The sequence below is a fragment of the Herpailurus yagouaroundi genome, unplaced genomic scaffold (assembly GCF_014898765.1).
Source record: "Herpailurus yagouaroundi ecotype Mexico unplaced genomic scaffold, PumYag 159, whole genome shotgun sequence".
Taxonomy (NCBI): domain Eukaryota; kingdom Metazoa; phylum Chordata; class Mammalia; order Carnivora; family Felidae; genus Herpailurus; species Herpailurus yagouaroundi.
In genome coordinates this window covers 30698010-30722020 of record NW_024412400.1, presented here as the reverse complement: position 1 = coordinate 30722020, position 24011 = coordinate 30698010, and the positions used below count along the sequence as shown (strand labels likewise).

General features: G+C 49.7%; 1 protein-coding gene across 1 annotated transcript in view; it reads left to right on the top strand.

The window, feature by feature from the left end:
- Positions 1-1015: 1015 nt before the first annotated feature.
- The window catches only part of KY (kyphoscoliosis peptidase), a 47193-nt gene continuing 24197 nt past the window's right edge, over positions 1016-24011 (top strand). The window contains exons 1-6 of the mRNA XM_040480244.1: positions 1016-1658; positions 4706-4768; positions 8575-8637; positions 18354-18428; positions 20158-20220; positions 23173-23255. Coding sequence (XP_040336178.1) covers positions 1523-1658; positions 4706-4768; positions 8575-8637; positions 18354-18428; positions 20158-20220; positions 23173-23255 — 483 coding nt within the window. The 5' untranslated portion in view covers positions 1016-1522. The remainder of the gene's footprint in view (positions 1659-4705; positions 4769-8574; positions 8638-18353; positions 18429-20157; positions 20221-23172; positions 23256-24011) is intronic.

Here is a 24011-nt window from a genome sequence, read left to right as displayed (position 1 = left end):
AGTTACCCACCTACGCCACTCCCGCAGCTCAGCTCTCTTGGGACTGCAATTCAACACTGTCAGAAACCAGTGACATCTCCTTCCTCAGATGCCCAGTGGGCGAGGGGTAGTGGTGACGCAGCAAGGCGCTGGCCTTTACTGGCAGACAAACTGTGAGTCACAGTCCGCGGACAAAGATCTTCAGAATCTGAGGGTAGATCTGTGTGTCCCCCACCCCCCACTGACTTGTCACCTCACCTGTCCTTTTCCTCCCCCCTTAAAATCAAGTATGAATGACAGCTACCATTGCTGCGCGCCAGGCACCTCAAGTACACGTTCTCACAACAGCCCTGTGAGAACTTGTATCATGCCATGATAGAGGTGGGGAAATGGAAGGAAATGGCTTGTCCACAGTCACACCGGCAGCGAGTGGCCAAGCTGAGACTGGAACCTAGGCCTACACAGTAGAGTCTGCCTCCGAGGGGGAGGCGGGGGCTCTCAGGAACCACACTGCAAGGTAGGGTCATCACACTCCAATACGAAGGGGCCCAGAGCAAAGGCTTCCGGGTGCACGACATTTATTAATGGTGGAAACTTAAGTTAGGGGGCTGGCCCAAGTTGGGTGGGCCCACCGTGCCAAGGGCTAGCAGGCAGATGCCGCTGTAAACACTCCTGAGACCCAGAGCCAAAGGGCCTGTTGCTGCTGCTGGCTGGGCAGGCCGGGCCCCACTAAAAATAGATGGGTTCTCAGGTCCAGCTCCCTGAGCACAGCAGGCAGGCTGCTCCCTGCACCAGCCTCTTCCTCTGCCCCTCCCCCCTTCCCCAAGGAGCATGAGCCAGGCTTCTAGAAGGAACAGAGATGTTAAGACTTTCACCATAAGCCAGAAAGAACTGTTAAGTTGATGCCCAGTAGTCATGGTCCAAGTTCTGGTGCAGCCATAATCGCAGAGGTCCGGACCCCAACACCCTACCCATCTCTCTCTTATAGAGGAAGCCATCAACCTCCAAAACCCACCCGGGGAAGGGAAGGAGCGGGGCCACCCCGTGCTGCTTTTCCTTTTCCCGAATTTACTCTCACTGTTGACAGCACCGTGAGATTTCTGCGTTCGCCGAAGGCTCCGGAGAAGGTCTACCTCGGGCCCTCCCGGGAATCCCGGGACCAGCTGCGGAGACCAGGCAGCGCCCGGCCAGCGGGAGAAGGGCTCTGGAGCCCGGGACGAGCGCTCCAAGCGCACGGGGTAGGAGGCGCTAGAGCCTGTGGCTGTGCCGCCCGCGGCCTGCGTGCGGTCAGAGCTCGGCCCGGGATTTCCTTTCAAAGGTGACTTAGAGCGGCTTCATTAGGGTAGCGCCCTCCCAGGCGGGCCCTAATGGCGTGTTTGGCAGAGTCAGCGAAACGCGGCGCCCAGCGGCTCGGCGGCGGGGGAGCGCCCTCTCCCGCGCCCTCGCGGTCTCCCGCGCCGGCCAGCGGCGCGCACGGGGCCATTTGCAGTGCAGGCAGCCTCGAGAGCGGCCGCGGCGCAACGGCGGGGAGCGAGGCGGCACCATGGAGCTGAAGAAGGACAGCAACGCCGTGTCCATCGACATGCTGTTGATCGTGCACTCGGAGAAACGGCGCGCAGCGCACGGCACGCACTCGGACCGGCAGGCGGACCCGGGCGCGCTGCCGCAGCGCAGAGGAGGTAACGAGCGCCCGGCCCGGGCCCCCAGACCCCGGCACCTCGGCCTCCTCGCCTGGGGCCCGCCCGCCGGGGGGCGCCCCACGCGCCCCCGAAAGAGGCCAGGGAGACCGACCCTCTCTCCCCACCGCTGCCTGCTCCTCTTGCTCCTCTGCAAGCACTGGCGTCCCGTCCCGTCCCGTGGCAACGCGCAGCCCCGTGATTGCCCCGGGTTGACTCCCTGTGCTTCCGTCACCCCCCGGGAGCCAGCTTCCTCCCAGCCACTCTCCGAAGGGTGCACGACAGGGTTGGAAGATGCCTGGGAGGAAGGGGGCCAGAACCTCAGTCCTGACCCCTGGGTGACCGAGGCCTGCTCCTCACATGGCACTTTGTAGAGCGCAGGGGACCCAGGGGAATCTGTGTGCTGAATCAGACTTTGAGACGGGGAGCTCCCTTGGTGTCCTTGCACAACTCATGGCCTCAGTTTCCCCTTTCTTGAAGCCTCTCTCAGCCTCCTACAGTAGAAGGCATAAGGGTGGTGTAAAAGGCTTGCTAGAGTAAGCTGAAAATCTCCTCTCTCCGCTCTCACAGATCTATTAATTTTACTCCTCCTGTAGACTTTCTGAGAAAGGGTAGACTGGAAAAATAAAGTGACTCTTTATAGAGCAATTCTGGAAAGCAGCACTCAGGCCTCTGTAATCCCAGAGGAAAGGGCACACTGAAGAGAATACAGATGGAGAATAGGGGATGTTAAAGCCCCTCAGAAGTCCTAGGTGTATGATGAGGCCATCCCGAGCCTTCACGGGGGCTGGTGTGAGGTTTGTGCTAGGTTCACGGAGGGCCAGTGCTTTGGGACTGATGTTTTAACAGCCCTTGGTGCATTGCACATCCACCTGCCACCTGCCACACTGAAGCAATGGTGCCTTGAATGGCTTTGCCCCCACCAGTCACATAGGCTGGACCTGCCCCATGGTTCCTTGTGACCTCTTGGGGAGGAAGGCAGGGAAAGAAATAGATTCTGGAGAGCTGAGAATGTTGATAGGTACTCCGATCTCCCGCGGGATTTGAGGCCAGTTGTTTGGGTTAGTTGGTTCTTCCATTCCCAGAGCTGCTCCCAGGAGAGGCGGAAATGCCCCCCACCCTGCGTATTTGTAATGAGGAAATCGGCAGAGGCCCTCTGCTCCTTGATAGAAAAGAGACTGCTTCTACTCTGGACACTGCAGTCCGGAAGGCCTCCCCCTATGCATGGCAAGGCCAGAGGACCCCCACGAGGCCTGGCTCCAGGCCAGTCTGTGAGTCCCTCCCTCCCCCGCCCCCTCTGATCTCATCTCTCCTAAAGGCTCCAACACTAGAAAGAGAGGGCCTTTCAACAACACAGGGAAGCCTCGGAAATGCCAGGGATCAGGACTGGTTCAGAGGTGTCTGACCCCTAGCACTAACCCTACAGGCTCCAGACCAATGCATTTCACACTCATGACCATGATGCAAGGCAAGAAGGCCCTGCTTGCCAAGCCCTTTCTGCTAGTTTCCTCCACAACTTTCCTGACGGAGGTTTTTTCCCAGACACTATGGCAGTGCAGAGACCAGTGTCACTTATTTACAGTCAGACAGTTCTGTACCAGAGTATAGAAGAGTGAGAATGCACAGCCTCTGAGGCCTGCTGGGCAATGGTGATGTCCAGGAGACCCCTGGCTAAGCCAGCCTATGGGCCCACACAGCCCAAGGCAGGGAAACACTGAACTAGACAAGCTTGTTCCAAGGCCTCCTGTTGGTGCACAAGATCCAAAACGCCCCCACACCTCTTCCAGGCATCTCCTCCTGTCCCCCCACCGCCCCCAGCCCAGGTCCTTGGCTCTGCAAAGGAGGGCCTGAGCTCCATTACTGTCACGGTACAGAGGACTGGGTGGCTTTCTGCTCTGTCCTTGTGGCAGAAAAGAGTCAGAGGGAAAGGAGGCAAAGGCAGCATGTGCCAGGGATTTGGGCTGCCAACAGATGCTCTCTGCTCTTTCCCTCTATGGCCCTAGCATTTTCCATTGTGCAGTGCTTCTCAAAAATATGCCTGGGTGCCCTCACGTCCTGTCATATACCCCCTAGCCATGGAGGAGGTGGCCTAAAGTCCCCTGCCCCAAGTCAGGTTTCATCCCCCAAGTCAGTGTGATGTGTGTATTCTACTCTACGTGTGTGTCAGCGACGGTTCTGAGCCACAAGCCCCAGATCTTGGCTGCGGAGAGTTCTGCAGAATAGAAGAGCATCAGGAAGGGACAGAGGGACTTGAGGAGTGGTTGAAAGGGCTGGAGAACCAGGCTAGAGGCACAGCTTCCAGGAAGAGTGCCATAAGCTGCACAGCAGGGCTGGTCTGGTGAGGAAACCTCTGTTGCCACCAAGGAGCCCTAGATACTCCGTCCTCACCAGGAACTTGATTTTATTGCAGCTGCTCCCATTGCCAGAACATACGCCATTTCTGCGCCAGGAACTGGACCTTGCAGCCACCACTTTCAGCCAGGACCAGAGAGAGAGTAGGCAAGCACTTCCATTCCCTTCCCTCTTGCATCACCAGGTCCCAAGATGGAACCAGACGCAGGTGCATCTGACTGGCTGTGCCTAGGCCACATACATCCATGCTCTAGCTGCAAGGGAGGCTGGGAGAGTAGGCAACAATCACTTGCAGTTCCCACAGGGATAGACCATCTTTGCCCATCCCCCACCTCACATCATGACCCTAACAGTGGGAGATTCACCACATACAGGAAGAGGAAGGCAAAATCAATGGCAAACATCTTCTACAATAATACTTCCATATTTAAGAGGTAGAGATGTGGAGTGAAGAATAGGCATCTGCACCGTGAAAATTCTCCCTGGATGATGCTGATAACCAACCCCACCATCCTTGGAAACCACTGTTTTAATATTTTAAAGTGCATCTCATTCACAGGCAGTCCCCCTTGAATCCTGAGAGAGCCAAGTTCCACCAGCCCCACTTCACCCCAGATACATTTGCAACTGACCTGTCACTCGCTGGCCTGGGTCTCCCGGCCACTGAGAACCTCACTCCAGACCTTGTTATCCCACAGGACTCCAAGGTGTCGGAAATGGAATCCGGAGATGGCAGAAATTCGAAGGAAATGACGTGCATGGTAAATTCTCTCTTTTCATTTTGTTTTCCTTTCAATCTCTGTAATTCAACACATTGAAAAATGACTGGAAGCATTAGATTTCACATGTTCGAAAACTGGCTCTAGACATCTAACCACTCAGGAAGTAGCTGCTCATGACTCAGCAAAGCTCTGGGGCTGCTGTGACTCTAGAAAGTTTTCCCTGAGATCAGGTCCCCCAGTTTCCTGGACGCTGTGAGGGGAGGGGAGCAATTCCATAAGGTTGAGCACCCACTTGTTCACTGGCTATATATAGGGAAGGACTTAGCATCATCTGGCACGGTGAGGTTTGAGTGTGTTCCCACTGGGGGTGGGGCTGCTTATGTCATGCAGGGCAGCCATCTTTGAAATTTTTTCCAAATGGAGAGGACAGTGGCCTGCTTTGGGACATTATTGCTCCAGGCCTAGGGAGATGGGTGCTATGGTTCCCGGATGGCCTGGGACCCAGAATACAATAAGCTCAGAGAAGTCAGTTTCCAAAGCCTCCTTTCTCTGGTGCCAGGCATCTGTTGCCCTGCAGGGAACAGGCCCAGGACATCTCTCGGAGTGCCATGCATGGACTGACTATACTAGGCCTTATTCTGTACCTTTCACAGATTCAGTAGCCCAGCTTCCAGAACAAACATCAGTGAAACTTCACTGTAGGCACGTGAGAATTCTACTAAGAATTAGGCCTCCACTCCCAGAGCTCCATCAGGGGGCTCAGTCAGATCTGGGCCCATCAAATGCCAGTGTGAAGATACCACCCCCCATGACCCTCTGCAGATGGGGAATCAGGACCCCAATTGCCTGAGACCAAACAGCTATGCTCTGCTAACAAAAGGGAAGTAAATTCATCCACGCATTCCCTTAATAAAGCTCTACAGGGCTTACTTTGTGCCAGGCAGGGATCCAGTTGTTGAGATGAAGATAGTCAGGAACGCTGCCCTCATGGCATCACATTGATGGTTATAATCGTGATGCTTTTCACTGCAATAGAGTCTCAACTCCCTGGAAGTGAAGAGCTTTCCTGTGTCCCCTGCCCTGTGCATGGGGACACGTTGTCCTTAAGACATACCCCTGACCTGAGGACTACCCCTCAGGGTCCTGGCTAATGGGCATACACGGTGGGATGGCTTCTTTAACCTTGTTACGAGGCCATAGGGCGATAGATGCGTCAACTCTGGCTGTACTGAAGCAAATGCCAAAGTTAGCAAAACTATGCTTCAGGCTCATGAGAATTATAAGAATCAGACCACCAGAAACCTGTCAGCTGCAGAAATGCACAGCAGCTGGTACAGGTATGCACTGCTTGGCCAGCGTACAAGTGGGTGAGTGGGCAAGTGGGTTGCAGTGGGAGGAAAGAGACACGGCATCTTCCTTTGTCACAGCTCTCTCACCTTGAGTTGTCTGAAATTCATCTTATGGCTTCTTGGCCACATTCTTACATTAGAAGATTGAAATATAGTAAATTTATCCTATTTTTACCATCTTTAGCATCCCTGGTTTGAGGGAAATTTAGTGGAAAAATACAACAAAATAAATAGGATCGTGGGGCACCTGGCTGGCTCAGTTGGTGCAGCATGTGGCTCTTGATCTCAGGGTTGTGGGTTTGAACCCTATGATGGGTGTAGAGATTACTTTAAAAAAACATAAAAATATTTTTTAAAAAATAATTAAATAAAGAAGATCACTAAAGTAGTTCTTGCAAAACTACCCGAGAACGGAGAGTTTCAGGTAAATGGAGGGCTGGAGAGAGGTTCTACAGAGGCCTTGAGCCTGGAAAAAATGATGGCTGCACCACTCCACTGATACATGTAATTTAAAGTAAAATTTTATTTTTATTTATTTTTCAAATTGCACGTTTGCATGCATGCAGAAGTTAAAATTACAGCTTTTTTTCTGTGTTTTCTAATGGCAAGATTCTGGGTACATACTTGCCTTGCTGGTGCCCAAGGCACCCAGCCCTGGAAACTGGACGGCTTTCATCTGCAAAGGAGGCAGCTGACGGCTTATGCTGGTGGAGTGTGCACAAATGTGGCTGAACATGGAGCTGATCCAAAAAGGCACATGTTCCCCCTCTTGCTGCCCTGTGCACTCCTTGGGCTGGGGCGTTGGCAGGGTGGGGGGAGCCTGGACTGGTCCAAACTTTTCCGAGCAGCAGGTGTTTGGGCCCAGCCAACCCCACTAGCTTGCCCAGCAACGGGCTTCCCCTACTGTGATTGGCTGCTTTCCTTGGTCCTGGCTGAAGTCTGCCTAGCAGCACAGGGACTGACACCCCACAGCCACAGGGAAACCAATTGTGCAGCCCTGACTATAAATACCCACAGCAGCTATGCCAGCCAATCGTCCTCCTTGAGGATTCCCTCCCAGATCCTGTTTCTTTCATCGGCCAGCCCAGCAGAGAAGTAGCCAGCTGTGCCTGAAGGAGGTGGCCTCCCTGTCCTCGCCTAAGTCTGGCCTAGAGCTCCAGACCAGCATCACCCTGGATTGGCACACACAGTGCTCCTAGCCCTTGGCCAACCCACCGACCTCAGCCCATGGGGTGAGGGTCCTGGCTGGGCCTGCTCATAGGAGAAGGCTGGAGCAGGCAGGTTCTCCAGGGCAAGACCCTGCCAGCTGGATCACAAGTCCAGCCCAGCTCAGTGACCTGCCTACCCACCTTGACTGGCTTCTACCTAGGCCAAGGTGTGGGAAGCACTGAGTGGCAGATCTGATTGGGTCCAGGGAAGTCATCTGAATGGAACCTGCCTAGGCCAGTGCCCCAGAGGCATGCTTATTTCCAGGCTCAGTCACTGGTCCCAGTGGCTACTTCCAATGGCAGGCCCGACACCGACACCGTTTCTGCAGACCAGTGTGAGGCCAGAGGAGAAGGTGGCAAGTGAGGGTGGTAACAGTGGGGGAACCCCCTGCCGCCACAACCCTGGCCCTTCTCCAGCCCCTCCCTTGATCCCTCTGAAGCAGCCTCAGCAAGACCAGGCCACCACAGCAGCTGTTAAGGGAAAGATGTAGCAGAAGGTGTTGCATCCCATAGGAGGGGCAGGTAAGCCTGTGGGTTCCCCCTTCATGGCCTGTGGCAGGAACGGGGCATTTCTCCACAGCAAGCTGACCCCACTAGGCTCTGAGGACAGCTCTGTGTTCCAGGACATAAATACCCTTCGTGCATGGAGAGAGCTATCACATAGCGGATGCCCTGCAAATGTCTCCAAAACTGACCCATGCGGCAATCACCCCAACTCCTAAGCTAGGAAGGCTGCCTCCACTCTTCTCAGAGGAGGAGGTTGAGCTAGGAATCAGGAGACTTGGGGTTCAGATCCCAGTCTGACCTACCCTAGCAGGAGGGTCTTTGGCCAGAAGTTAAGCCTCCAGGCAGCAGGCTCATCCGCTGTAAAATGGGGATAGAAAGGCATGATGATCAGCGAGGCATCTTTTTGTATTTTGGCAAAGGAGCCTGGCGACACTAAAGTTGGGAGTTATGGTTACTCAGCCCACTGGAGCTGTCCCCACCTTATGGAGAAGAAACCCAGCCTCTGCTGGCACCTGCTGAGAGGTGTGAGGGTGTGTGCACACGGGTTCATAGTAATTTGCCTCTGCATTCATGTGTGGAACTGTGCCTCTTCCCACGTGTGTACACCATGGGGATGTGCTCGTGGGTGTGCGCATGGTTAAGCCAGGCCTGGGGTGAGCTTGACCCCCACCAGCTCACCTTTCTGGCGGACGCACACAGCTCCTTGCTCCTTGCTTTGCCTGGGGCAAACTCCTCCACAGTCCCTGTGGCCACTGCAGGTCCCTCTGTCTTGCGTCTACAGGAAACCTGGCGGAGAAACAGCACCCTCAGCAGACCCAGGTCATCACTTCCTATGACAACCAAGGTAAGGATTCACTGCTACCCGTGACCTCTCCTCCAGTTCCTGTGTGGCTGGATCAGCACAGACTGTGGGGAGCAGGATCCCCTCTGCCCTGTGGACACTGGAGCACCTTTTTCTTCTCCCTCTCCCCGTGTCCCACGGGAAACAGTGAGAGGCTGCATGGGATAGAGTGATAAAGTCCTTGGGCCACAGAACTCACAGCTGTCCTCTTCACCCTTGCTGTCTTCACTATAGCCAACATTTATGAGTGCTAACCGAGTGCCAGGCACCCTGCCGATCCATTTACATAATTATTCTCATGTAAATGAAGCTTACCTATCTGATAAGTCCTCTTAACTGTCCTCAATTTACAGATGAGTAAACTGAGGCTTGGAAAAGTTGTCATATGTTTGAGAGCACATGGCTGGTGAGAGTCAGAGCTGGGGGAACCTGCCCACCCCACTACAGCCACCACCAAGGCCTCAGCTGTTAACCCTCACACAGCCCTGCTTCCACAACGCCTCTGGAAACCGGCCTCCCCACTGCCTACCCACTGTCCAAGCCTTCCCTCCTCCTGAGTCACAGCGGAGTCTGAGTCTTCCAGGGCCCTCCCCACAAGGAATGAGTTTAACTCGGCAAGGGGAAGTGAGAGGGCCCTTCCCCGAGAGAGAGCTCTTCCCTGAGAATCCTCACTTTGCTGGAATGGGTTCCGGGGCTCTGGGAGGGCAGGCAAGGGCATCACCATGCTGACTCTGCAGTTGACCAGATCTGAGAACACAGGGTATGTGGGGTGGTGAGGCTACAGTGATAGAGATGGGAGGACTTTACAGCTCCGGCTGGAGGGGAGGCCAGGTTAAATAGAGACTCCCACCCCCTACTCAGCCCCCTCCTCTCTCCCTCCCCACCAATAACCTCCCACCTTGGCCTCCTGCTCTGCATTAAAGACTCAGGGCCTGGTATCTATCTGAGAGCTCTCATAGACTCAGCCCTAAGATTTCACCCCTATTGCTCTCAGCACTGATGTCCTAACTTGTAAAGAAATTATCTGCTCGTGTTCAGGGAGCAGTGGCAAAGTAGGAGTCCCTGGAGGACTCGGAGCCTCTCACGGAATCGCTCTCAGAATCACAGACTAACCCACCATCACCACAGAAAGGCACTGGCAGGCGGTGACGAAGGGCCTGTCAAGATGGGTTTACCAGCACGACCCCGACCGGTGTATCTTACGGCAGAACTCCGGGGACTATGGCTCCACAGCAGGCCCCCCTCAGTGGGCCCACCACAACCTGCCCCCTGCCCTGAGCACTGCAAAGACAAACCCAGGCCCCCCTGCTTCCCTGAAGTGAACTAGCAGCACACAGCTCACCACAAAACAAAAATAAGCAATACCTCACTAAAAGGAAAGTGGATTAGCCACCGCCAATCTTGCTTAGTTCTGGCTATGCCCCCTGATAGGGCCATGGTGTTATCCCCATTTGTGCACAAGAAAACTGAGACAGGGTACTGTGGTCCCCGAGTCAGGCACACCTGCCAGACCTCCACACTGCACTGTCCCCATGGTGTCCCAGACAGATAGGAGTGGTATGGGGCCCACCAGACACCAGAGCCCCACTTGGCACACCACACCCTGGCTCTCATGGGCCACTCACATGCCACCCACCTGCTCTAGGGGACAATCTGTTCCTTGACTCCTCCAGTTTGTAGAGGCTGCTGGCACTTCTTGACTTGTACACCTGCACCACTCCATTCTCTGTGCCCATTGTCACATGGCCTTTTCTCCACATTAGTAGTTTAATCTCTTGACTCTGTTTTATGAGAATCCTTGTGATTACTTAGGGCCCGCCAGATAATCCAGGATGATCTTCCTATCTCAAGATCCTTAACTTAATCACATCTGCAAAGTCCCCTTTCCTATATAAGGGAGCATTCACAGGTTCCTAGAATTAAGGCATGGCTATCTTTAAGGGCCGCTATGCAGCCTACCACATGGGTACAATTTAAAACAGAGTAGTTGAGAAGGTGACATTTGAATAAGGGAGGAGGTGAGGGAGCAAGCCATGTGGGCATCTGGGAAAGAGCATCCAGGAGAGGGAGCACCAGGTATGATAAATTTTATGCAACAGCTGACAAACAGATCAGTGGAGTCTCGGATCTCCATGCGGAAGGGTGCTTCAGAAGATTAATCTGTAATGGGTGTGTGAGGGAGGAGACAGGAGGGTGGTTGCTGGAGCCCCTGTGACTTGGGGCCCCAAAAGTGATTCCTGAGGAGCCAGTTTTCTTTTGAGGCTTCCTTTCTTGCTGGTCCTTTGTCCCCAAGCAGACACTCCATTCCTTCTTTGGTCACGCAGGCACTGGGGTCAGACGGCCATGTTTCCAGATATGGGATGCTCCTGTGGAGCTCCGTGCTGCAGAAGGGATCATGAATGGCCCTCTGTTTTCAAGAGCCCGGTGAAAGCCGGGGTCGGTCAGGGCTGCGAGAGACACCCTTCATCACCCCCTGGCTGGTGTCCCAGCCGTCTCAGCCCACTCGGTTGTCAGGTTGTCACCTGGTGACTCGGGCTGCTGAGTGGGCCTTTCACGCTGCGTCCAGTGGAGACTGACAAGGGTTCTGCAGAGTTAGACTGTCCCTGTCATCATCCAGCATGCTGCTCTTGGGCTGTCAGAGCACTAGGCTTCCTGCACTGAAGCGGACTACCAGTCCCTGGGCTGAAACCACGCACAGCCCTGCTGAACACCTACCCTGGGGCTCTTTAAGGGCGTTTTTAAATTACAGATGCTTTAGCTGAGGCTTCCTGACTCTCAACTACTGCAGAGGAACATTCCAAGGCAAGGAACCCGGCTACTAACCTGGGTACGGTTATTAACCCAGGTTCCAGGTACAGAAAACGTTAGTGAGCACCTTAAGGCAAGGATAGCAAGTATCTGACCTGAATCCTGCAGCCCTAGGCACACAGACACCCCCCCCCCCAACGTGTGCATGCTCACACACACTCACATTCATAACACACACACGTGCCTGACAGTCTTTGCTAATTGATCAACACTCCAGGCAGCTACTTGCAGCCAGTCAGAGTTAATGAACAACACGAAATCTGTTTGCCATCTCTGCATTAGATATTCTGAGCAAATTAGGGCTTTAGACAAATCCTGATTCAGACCTGCAGAGACCTGGGGAGAAGCTGCTGGAGGGAGAACTCTCCCGACCAGGTAAAAGGCAGACCCAAGGCAGTAGGGCCACGGGCAGGGACGTTCTGGGGCTTCCTGCTGCATCTCCGGATCTGAGGGCTTAAGAGGAAAGGACACGGAGCTGGTGGCACCTGGGGCAGGGGCCTGGGAGGCACTTCTCAAGCAACTGCTGATATGCTGCTACTAAGACAGCCAGGGCTGCAGCCTCAGAAGTAGTATTTCGGTGACGACTGGTAGAACCAGGGAGGGACGCCATGAGAGAGCCAGCCAGGTGACCTGAAGTCCCGGGAAGGACCTCCTGTGGGTTTGGTCGTGACTGTTAAGATTGGTGTAATGGTATCTGACTATACTTAGGTTTTAGATCTTACTTTAAATTTTGCTCCAAATGATGTTCCACTCTCATTCATTGGAAATTGGTCAAATTAATTTTCTTCTTAGATTAAGACTTGATGTGATATAGGAATATAGTAGTCTGCCAAATCTTACCATTTCACTCCTTTAGGGAGCACAGGGCTCTCCAGTGACTGCTGCTCACCTGCGACAGCACACCCAGGCCCAGTTTCTGGGGCAGAGAGGCCTCCGAAAATGCCCTCACACACCTGTGTGTGACAAGAGTGGGTATCACACTCCCACAGATCAGGAAGGCTAAGCAGCTGTGCTGTTTTCCTCAGCAGGGGGCTGATTAGCAGGGCCTCTTTGGAGGAGAGTCAGGAAGTGGGGCTCAGGAGGATATTGGAAATTGGGCCCCTGTCCAAGAAGGGGGAGGAAAGAGGAAGTTCAGGAAAGAGAGAAGGGATTGGAAATGGTGCTAGGTGGAGGTTGCAGAACAGGACCACATCCGGGTGTGAGAATACCTCAATGCCCACCTTTACCACCGCTTTACCAGTACCTAGTTTCTCACGTCACTCATTCTTGGACAAAGAGCCAGGGCTGAATTGGGGGTGGTTGGAAGCGCCTGTATGTTAGATGTGAGAAGTTGGGGGAAGAGGTTTGCTGTTGACTAAACCAAGTTGTTCAGTTCTGCACCTTCTTTAAGCTTCTGGAGGTTGTTGCAGTCCAGCGTTTTCCAAATTGTGTCTCACAAAATAGTACTGGGTCAAACTGACTTCTTCTCTGCAGGACTTCTCACAGCGTTACACATTACGACCTACAAAAAGAGAGACAGTGGACATGTTTCTCAAATCCTTTTCTTGTAAAGCATCTTGTAGCCAAGTACAGCTTGGCACCCACTTTGAAAAACACCCGAAAGTGTTTCAGATGGGAAAAGTAACAAGGCAAAGGAGAATAGGCCTGTGCTTCACGCAGCATGGGAAGACACACAGGAAGTGTTTGCTCTTGGCATTGACACTCGATCCTATAACCAGAACTGAATTATGCTTTGAACTCTGAAATGCTTAAAGTCTTAATTATAAAGTCACACACTGATTTTCTTTGACAGTGAATGTACTAGAAACTACCCTCAAAGTGAAGGTTAACCCCTTCAAAGTAATACCTGGGAAGGTCACATTGTATCTTATTAAGTTGTTTGAGAATGACCCTCTTTGGCATGCAGAGCAAGTTTCTGAGCTATACAAGATAGTCAGTATTGTCATTCTGTGAAAACCATCGCAATACATTTAGCAGGGAAAGGGTTAGTAAAAAGAGCTCTTACAAAACTCATAAGGAAAAAATAATACAACTAGGAAAATAGGCAATTCACAAAATAAGAATTTCAAATGGCAAATAACTATATGAAAAATACATTAAAAATTAAATGCACAAAAATGAGATGTCATTGTTCATTAATAAAAATTTCAGAGATTGATAAAATCACACGTCAGTGAGTATATCAGTGATCTATTTTTACATTGCAAACCACCCCAAAACTCAGGGGCTTAAAATAATAAGCATTTACCAGCTCACAGGTTGGCTGTGCGTTCCTGCCTGAGATACGCCCAGTTCATCACGGGTCTTGGCTCAGCTTGCTCATGTATTTGTGGTCAGCTGGTAAGTTGGCTGGAGACCAGGTAGGGTAGGGTGGCCTCACCTGAGATGCCTCTGCTGTGTTCCACGTGGTCTCTCCACCCCCAGCAGGCTAGCCTGGGCCCATTCACACGGCAGTTGTGGCTAGAATCCCAAGGATGAGAGTGGAGGCTGCAAAATTCCTTGAGACCTACGCTCAGAGCTTCCCCAGGACCACTTCTGTTAACATCCCATGCTAACTAGACAAACCAAGTCCTATAGAAAGCCCAAATTCAAGGGGCAGAACAAAAGACCTCTCATTGGAAGTACGAAGTTTTGTGATGAATTTTGCAATCAAACACAGTAAGAATGAGCAAAATGGACACTCCCTTGTGCTGTTGGTGTGATCAACTGATAAAATCATTCATGGGAAGTTTGCCAAAATACAGCAAAAGATCCATATTTAAAAATGTATTCAAAGGGACTGATTTGAAAAGTGTGTAAAGAGATGTGTATCAGAATGTTCATGCATCACTGATTCTAATAGCAAAATATTTGGGAGAAGTTAACTATCCAACCAAAAGGGATTGCTTATATGGATTATAAACGATGTACAGAATAGAGTACTATCCAGCTCACTTAAAACGATGACATAGGACCAGATTCACTGATGTGTGAAGACTCGAGAAGGAAGCAGGTGTTTACTATAATCCTGCTCTGGACTTTGAATTTCCATTTTGTATTGTTCTGGATCATCCAGTTCTTGTTTTAATTCTTCTCAGGCTTGTTTGCTCAACTGGTACTTATATTTATTTTTGTTTTATTTTAAATTACTAAAATTGAATTGTCTGGCATATACTTGCATGGGTTTTAACACATACAGAACGCATGCTCATATTCTGACTACTATAGTCAGAATACAGGGCAGTTCTGTCACCCCAAAATCCTCTTGTGCAGAATGTCAGTGGTTACATCCTCCTGTCTCTCCTAAGAGTTTCTTTGTATTGTTGAGAAGTATTCCTTGATATGGATGTACCATAGGGTGTTTATCCATTCACTCATTGAAGGACATTTAAGCTGTTTCCAGTTTAGGGTGATTATGAATAGAGCTTCTATAAACATTTGTGTATAGGTTTTTGTATGAACAAATGTAAGTGTTTATATCTCTGGGATAAATGTTCAAGAGTGCAGTGGTTGGGTCAGATGTTCAGTATATGTTTTGTTTTATAACAACCTGACAGACTGTTTTCAGAGTTGCTGTATCACTTCACAGTCCCACCAGCGATGTCTGAGAGGTCTGATTTCTCCACAACCTTGTCAACGTAGAGTATTATCACTATTTTTTATTACTTCTCTTCTAATAGGTATGATATCTCATTGTGATTTTAATTTGCATTTTCCTAATGGCTAATCATATTGAACATCATTTGACGTGCTTATATGCCATCTGTAATCTCTTCTTTTACCCATTTTCTAATTGAAATGTCTTTGCACTTTTGTAAAAAATCACTTTGCCATATTTGTGTGGGTCTATTTCTTAACTATTTATTATGCTCCATTGATCTATATATCTGTCCCTTTGCCAATATAACACTGTGTAATGACTGTAGCTTTATAGCACATCTTAAAATCAAATAGCTGGTTCCTCCAACTTTTTTTTTTCAAAATTGGTTTGGCCACTGCAGTTGCTGTATCTTTCCATCTAAATTTTAGAATTATCTTGCCTATATCTAACATCTATAAAATTCCTTTAAGGAGTCAGAATGAAGTTGCATTAAATCTATAGATCAATTTAGGGAGAATTGACAACAATATTGAGTCTTTCAATTCATGAGCATGGTATGTCTTCCCACTTATTCAAGTCTTCTTTAATTTGCTTGATCATACTTTATGGTTTTCAACATACAGCTCTTGCACTTTTTTTTTTTTTAGATTTATATTTAAGTATTTCAATTTTTGGAGCTATGGGAAATATTGATTTTTAAATTCAATTTCCAATCATTTATTGTGACTATAAATAGAATTGATTTTGTATCTGACCTTGTATCCTGTGACCATGCTAAACTTACTAGTTCTAGGAGCTTTCTTTGTAGATTACTTGGTATTTTCTACACACATAGACATGTCATCTGTGAATAAGGAGAGTTTTATTTATTTCTAATCTATAGGACTTTTATTTATTTTTCTTTTCTTATTTCTTATTCTTTTTCTTGTTTTATTTCACTGGGTAGAACTTCCAGTGCAATGTTTGTTAGGAGCAGTGAGAGTGGACATCCATGCCTTGTTCCAGTCATAGGGGGAAAGCATTCCATTTTTGACCATTAAATATGCTGTTAGCTGTAGATTTTTGTTAGATACTCTTTTTCAGATTAAGGAAGTTCCCTTCTATTCCTAGTTTATTGAGAAGTTTCACCATGAATAGATGTTAAATTTGTCAAATGTACTTTCTGCACCCATTGAAATGATCATGTGGTTTTTCTTCTTTGGCCTGCAAATATGGCAAATTGCATTAACTGGTTTTCAAATATTGAACCATCTTTGCAGTGCCATGGTATTCTTTTACTATATTGCTGGATTTAATTTTCTAATATTTTTTGAGAATTTTTGTGTTCATAAGAAATATTCATCTGTAATATTCTTTTCTTATACTGTTTTTGTCTGGTTTTGGTATCAGATTAATGCTGGCCTCATATAATGGGTAATGAAATATTTACTATTCTGTTTTCTGAAAGATCTTATTTAAAAATTGATCTTATTTCTTTTTAAACGTTTGTTAGAATTTATTGGTGAAACCAACTGGACCTGGCCTTTGTTTGTTCCTGGAAGATTTTGAACTACAATTAGTTTTCAAAATAGATGTAGAGATATTGAGGTTTTCTATTTGGGTGAGTTTTAGTAGTTTGTAGCTTACAAGGAATTGATCCATTTCATCTAAGTTGTAGAATTATGTGAATTGGGTTGTTGGTAGTATTCCCTTATTATTCTTTTAATACATACAAGATCTGTAGTGTTCTCACCTGTTTCATTTCTGATATTGGTGTCTTAATTTCTGATTTGTGTCTTACCTCTTTTTCTTTTTGGTCAATCTGGTTACAGGCTTATCAATTTTGCTGATCTTTCCTAGGAATCAGCTTTTGGTTTCATTGATTACTTTCTCATCATTTCTTTACTTTTTTTTTCTGTACCACACTGTTTCTCCTCTCCTTCTGGGATCTCAGTAACATGAATGTTAGACCTTAAAGTATTATCCTACAGGTCTCTGAAGTTCAATTCATTTTGCTCTGTTTCTTATATTATCTTTCTTCAAGTTCACTGACTCTTCTGTCATCTCTATATATTATTTAGCATATCCAGATAGTTTTTCAAACTGTTATATTTTTTACCTCTAAAATTTTGTTTCTTCTTTGTATCTTCTGACGTTTTGCTGATTCTTGGTATCTTTCCATTCATTTCAAGACTATTTGCCCTTATTTGTTAGAGCATGGTTTCCATGGCTATTTGCAAGTCTGATAATTCCAAAATCTTTATCATCCCGAGGTTAGCATCTGTTGATTATCTTTTCCTTTCAAGTAGAGATAACTCCTCGTTCTTCCTACACTGGATAGTTTTGGATTGTAGCCTTTGCAATGCTCTATAGATCTTCTCAGAACATGCACCCCCAGTGGCCAGTCTAGGCATTGGTCTACACCATAGTTTAGTTCTCCAAGACTGTGGTATAATGTCTAGGATGAGATCCATGTGTGCTCAGCTCAGAGGGGACCACAAGAGTTCATCCAGAACTGTATGGATTTGCTTTCTTGAGCTCCCACCCCTTCACAACCCGCTTCTCAATTCTCCAGCAGAATAGCTGGACTCTAATTTCCCCACTCTGCCAGGCACAACTCTGTCTACATCTAGAGACAATCAGTGGGGAACAGAGAGAGAGAAAAAACAGTGAGTATTTGCTCCCACACTCTAGGGAATCATAGCTTCCCTCAAAGACTCGAGTGCTTAAGGTTTGGGCTGACCAACAAAATCACTGCTACACCCCTACCAACAGACTTTCCTAGAGGCTGAATGGGGAGATAATAGAAAAAAGGGATGGGGGAGGTCCAAAAGGGGATTTCCCCCATGCTCTCTGACTCTTAGAGGTTTCCCTTCTTACTCCACAAGCTGGAAGAAAGAGCTTCTCTTGGAGCACCATTTCCCTGTACCCACTGTGCACTTCTGGGTTTGGGGCTGCCTGTGAGTCAAGTCTAAGTAATACCATATGGGAAAGGGAATAGTAAACTCACTGAAAATTTAGTGATGCTTTAAATGCTAATCTTATTCCCTGACTTGCCTTCTATGATTTACAGAGGACTACAGAGTCCTCAAATAGTTGCTCCGTGCATTCTTTCCAAGGTTTATAGTTGTATTCACTGGAAAAGACAAGGTAGTGTTCTTATTTCATCTTGCCTGGGTTTGGAAACTGTCTGCTTGTATTTTGTTTTTCATTTCTTTAAACAAGAATTACTTGTATATTCAGAAGAAAGCTTAAAACCAATCGTGTTTTGTTGTTCAAACATCTGTCATAGGACATTGCACCCTTTGCTAGCAGCATCTGGCTGAGAATGTCACCTCCCATTCCTTTGCAGGGACACAGCTGACTGTGGAGGTCCACCCTCGAGATGCCATGCCCCAGCTGCTCAAGAAGTTCTCCTTGGCTAAACGTACGTACGTACAGGGCTGCTCATGTGTGGAGGGCTGGAGGGAGGAGTGACAGTCACTTAATGGGCCAGAGTCCAACCTGGGCATCTTGTGGGGGCAGGAGAGGAGTAACCTAGGCCTACACACTGGAAAGAGGCAGAGGCATGACAGCTTCATTCTAGGGACTCCCTTCTCCATATCTAACACCCACTGTTCTTGTGTCTGTGCACTTAGGTGTGGGTAACACAAAGCACTTCGCTAAAGATGAATTTCATCACAAGAGTGTTGTTCTTAGATACCATTTATTGTCTGCCTAAAAAGTGGCATACACAGTGGTAAGCATTTTACATTCATTAACTTTTTAACCCTTTGATAGATGCCTCACTTTTTAAATCACCAAAGTGAGACCCAGAGAGGTGAAATAACTGCGAAGGGACTAGCTAGGAAGTGGGTCAAAACCAGGTCTGACTGAGACCTGTGCTCTTAGCCACCACGTTTGGCTGCCTTCAGTGCAAGGTGCACGGGGTCAGACCCATGATGTCTTTTCCACTCCCTTCTTGGTCCTCTCTGGGCATCTGTCTACCTTATAGCTACAGGGGCCTGGGGAAATGCTGGCCAAGGAATGAAGTCTACAGAGCATCCAGGGCTCAGGTTCTCTCCGTGTCCATGCCTGAGCAAGGCAGGTCCTCCCACCTGCCTTGTCCTGTAGCCCTCAGAGGTCAGGGTCTCAGAAGGGCAGTCAGGTATAGAGTGGACAGGCTGGGTTCAGATCTCAGCTCTTACCTTGGGCAAGTAGCTTAACCTCTCTTGTGGAGTCAAATTCCTCATCTATAAGAGGAGGAAAATAATTCAGCTTCCTTCATAGGACTGTTGTGAAGTTAAATGAGACTGTCAATATAAAGCACAAGGCAGGCATAGTAAGTGCACAATAAATGCTAGCTACTATGTTGAACCCTCATTACCCTATCAAAGAATGGAGATGGAAATAAAATGTAGGTGCAAGAAACACAAGGACAACTCTTTCTCAGAGCCTCTATACATTTGCAACCTTCCATTGTTATATTTACAGCCTTTGGTGGGCTTCAGGGGCATAAAACAACCTGCCTCCTCAGCTCCCCCTGGCTCCATCAGGGGCCCATATCTTCCTGACCTGGTTTCAAATCAGCAGCTCCTTTCCTGTTTCCCAGGAGTCTAATAACTATTGGTAACCATTCTGCATTAACGGGTCCTGGATTGATAGGATTTGGTTGCCCTTGAACCTTCCTGAGGAATAATTTAATAATTGCTTGACTTTTCTGGGCTTCGGCTCCACAGAAACTGCCTTTCCCTCGCCCACATTCATTTCTTCCCATGGTCAGTTCTTACGTGGCAATGAATTCACTGGTGCTGTTGGCATCCCCAGCTGTGTTCCAAGATGGCAGGGGAATCCAGAGGAAGGCAGGAGCTCTAGGCTGTAGGTGGACCCACTGAGGAACACAAAGTTTTGATGTCGGGGTAAATTCTGCCTTTGCTTACAGACTGCAGTTCTCTTTCTTGTCATTCCCTCCCTGGTTGTCAGTCCTTCCTCCGCCTCAGCAGGAAGTCCAGAACAATTCCAGCAGTAATAGATGGTGGGTGGATATGGGAGCAAGAAGGCGGGGCACAGACATAGAAGAGGAGGGGTCAGAAGCCAGGACCACCACAAAGAGAATCGTCTGTGCTTGCGTTTTGACTTCTGAGGTGTCTCAACTTCTGACCTTTGGGATATTGCAGGTTTACAAGGTGATAAAAATGGAAACACAAGACCCCGGCAGCCTGGAGCAAAAGATGCCCATGGTAAGTTGCAGGGCCTTCTCCAGGGCCGTTCTGTGAGATGGTGAACTGATTTAGCCCCGTGGGCCAGTCTCCAGTCAATTGGAAATGGCTCTCTGGGTCCTATGTGAGAGTCTGGGGCTACCTCTGGGCTCAGGGTGGGGAGGAGTATCATGATTGATTAGCAAGGTCTGCCATGGACATAGGCAGAGTAATGAAAAGCTCACACACCATATGAGCCCAAAGCTGAAGCATAAACCCCAATAACAAGGCAGCCCATTACAGAAAACATATTAAACACAGAATTCAGAACTGTGTTAACTTTAAATGGAATGCTAAACCTGTGTAAGGTAGGAGGCATATGAATAAGTAGAATGGGACAGAGGGTAGAACCCTGACTGGGGTGATCGATGGCCTGGCTTTGAGTCCTATTTTTGTCCCTCCCTCACCTTCCTGGGGCCTCAGTTTTCTTCTCCATAGACCAGATGGCATCTAAGGTTTGGGAGAGCTTGGCACTTCTTCCCATTGTTTTGCTTTAAAGTTAGAATAATTTAGTTAATGCCACTGGTATTTTAAATGTATTTATGCAAAATCATATTTAGATCTTATATAATCTCTTCAGAAGGTAAATGTAATGAGGCATAAATCATTGTGGGTATTTTTAATGTTGAGATATTGTAAAATGGAACCAAGAAAGGGTAAAACTAGTAATAGGGTTTTCAGTCCCATTTTAGAAATGTCATCCTTCTTCTCAATGGGGGCGGGGGAGACCTCATTTGCAGAGTTATACCAAAAAGAAATTTGTTAAATGTAAGTCCACTTCATATCCACTTAGGTCACCCTGCTAGCCCTTGTCAGAGAATGGCAAGAGCCAGATTCCGCAGAGGGAAAAGGCACTGAGGACCTGCTTCAGGTCCCCACCCCCTTCTGAGAGGCTGGCTGGACAAGGGCTGTGCTCAGACCACACAGGACAGGGGCTGACAGGGATCTAAGTGATGAGAGACAAGCGATCCCAGCGCCAGCACCAGAGGAGTGACCCACAGTGGTGCTGGGCTTTCAGAGAGCCCCAGTGTAAGGCTGTACAGGACACAAGGATTATGGAGGGTCCAGGAAATATCTTGGTCCTTATAAAAGAAGTAGAAAAATGAAGAAAGAAAATACTAGGTTGGTGGTGACACCACAGCCTTGGGGTAGGGTTTACATAGTCTGCCTGCCCCCCACACGGTCTGCCTCCTCTTCAGAGAGGAACAGCCCTCAGGTCCTGGATGTGTCATAGCACGGGACATGGTGAGGACCCAGTCAGAGGCCTAGGGTCAAAGGGACCAAACCCCTCTAGGGGCTGCTGCAGAGTGTCAGCAGGAAGCGAGAAAGCAGAACAAAGTGGCCTTGGGGAATGTGCCAGACCCAGTTGGGCTGCAAAGAAAGAAGGCCTCGTTCTCAAAAGGAAGGGATGTTGGAGTAGTGCGGAAATGAGGACGGACCCACATGGCCTGCGCCTGACAGCTGACTAGAGGCTGGGATCTCCTCTGTGGCTGGAAATTGGTCAGCTCCCTAACCAGCTGCCACTGTGTCTCAGCCAATGCTGGCCCAGAGAGGATCTCGCAGGAGCTCGGGCCGGAGCTGGTGGGCCGCCCCCTCCCTACTCTCACTCTCCCGCCACATCTCTTGGGTCTGTAGCACCAAGGCCTGGGTCTCTCACAGCCCTCGAGGGATGTCTGGGCAAACGCAGCTGCAGCCCCCACACCGGGCACAGACGCTTCACACCTCTACCCTTGTACTTGCCCACAGAGGACCTCCACCCTACACCCTCCCAGGGAGCAAAGCGGCACTGACCTTACAGCGTGATCCACCGTCTCGTTCACTCTCCCAGCTGCCCCATAGATGTGCACCTCATGCCTGGCAGCTGAGTCCAGCAACCCCTAGCACAGTGGAGGTCGTGAAGGTCAGGCCCCCACTAGAACCTAGGCTTCATGCAGCCCCCACCGGCTGCTTCCCCATGTCACTCTGCTCTTCCCAGGCTGGCTGCCGTGCCCTGGGGCCCCACCAGCACCCCCACAGGAGAGTGGGGTTATCACTGAGTTAGGGGATCAGTGGCCCTTTGGCCCCACCCTCCTCACCTAACCCCTGGCCTCCCACCCAGCTTGCCTGACTTGGTCAGCCTTGAATAATGGGAGGACCTTGCCGGAGCCCAGGCTCTCTTTTGGTCTGAGACAGGGATTTGCTGCCCATCCGTGGCTGTTCTGATGACTGGTGTGCCCGGCTTCCTGTAAGAAAGGCTGGCACAAAGGAGTGATTCTGGGGCCCGGCCTCCCCCCGCGCCCCCCCCCCCCCCCCGCAATACCTGGGGCACCTGTTGCTACAACACACTTGGCTTTCTTGGGCTGCTCCAGTCTATGGCTGACTGTGGGCAAGGGAAGAGGCCTGTCTGGGTGCCAAACACGCCTCACCCTACAGAAGCCTACAGAGCCTGGCTCCGGCATACCCTCCTCCCATACCCAGAGCACCCTCCACCCTGGGCGTCATAACTAGAGTACAGACCCTCCTTTCTTGAGCCTGTCAGGGGCTGGCCGCATTGCCTGGACACTTCCCACAGAGCACTCATTCCTGGAAAAGTTAGCAGGAAATCTGCAGAAAACTAAACGGTGGGGAGAAGGGGACTCCATCATTAATCTGCCTGGGCACTGCTGAGTTAATTGAGGTGAAACCAGTCTCTTTACTGCTGACTTCCCAGGGTCTGCAAATAGGCTCATGTTCCCCGTGACTCTCCAGACGAACTAGAGAAGTTGCCATAGTTCACAAAACAATTTGACCAAGGAACCCCTCTAGGAGATATAGGTCTTGGGAGCAGTTTTCCAGGTTCTGGGAATCATGCTGAAGGTCAGGCAATCACAGCACTCCAAAACGACAGAGAGGCCTGGGCTGGGCAGCACTCACCAGCAGGCCTCAGCGGCTGACTGAGCCTCCCTATGTTTCCAGTTTACCCCTGGGATCGGTCCAGCCTGAAATCCATGCCCCTGGACCTGCAGGAGTTTGAGAAACTGGACACGTATGCCTCACAGGTAAGAGAGCAGGCCTCTCTGCATAAGGTGGCTCGGAGTTTCCTGAGTCAGAGTAATGAAGTCTCTGCTCAGGCCCCTCCTAAATGCATCCAGAGTCCCTTGGATAGATGGCCCAGAGTGCCTTCTCACATCACATGGATGGAGAGAAGAAGGCCAAGTCACCAGGCCCCTGCTCAGGATGGAAGACCATTCTATCACCCCCAATGCCACCCACGGTCCTGATGCTCCCACCCCAGGCCACACACCCCGCAGGCACCCCACTGGCAGGCCCCTCTGGCCGGCCCTATGCTGACCGCCTGCCATTGCCCATTTGGGCATTGCTGCTGCTGAGCCAGGCCACGCCCGGCCCCATGAAGAAAGGTGGCAAGAGGATGAGGGAGGGCCATGGGTGCAGCTGGCCAGCACCCACTGCAACCACAGCCTTGCTCACCCCTGGAGCACACGGGCTGCCAAGCTCTCACACGTCTGGGTCTAGGCTCTTCTGGGGTGGGGTTGGGGAGGGGCAGCTACAAAAGCAGAAGCACTAGAGACAACTAGAGTCCTGGGAGCCAGGTGCTGCCTGATTGGAAGGGCCAAGGAGCTGGACCCGTTGCTGATGTCAGAAGTAAGCCATCATAGGCCAGTAAGCAGGGAGATCATCTACAGCCTAAAAAGACTGCCCTGTGGCTGGCACATAGCAGGTACTCAGGAATCTTGTTTGCTAACCAATGAGTGGATGGATAGGGGCATGGGTCCAGAGTCAGGTTAGAGGCAGGG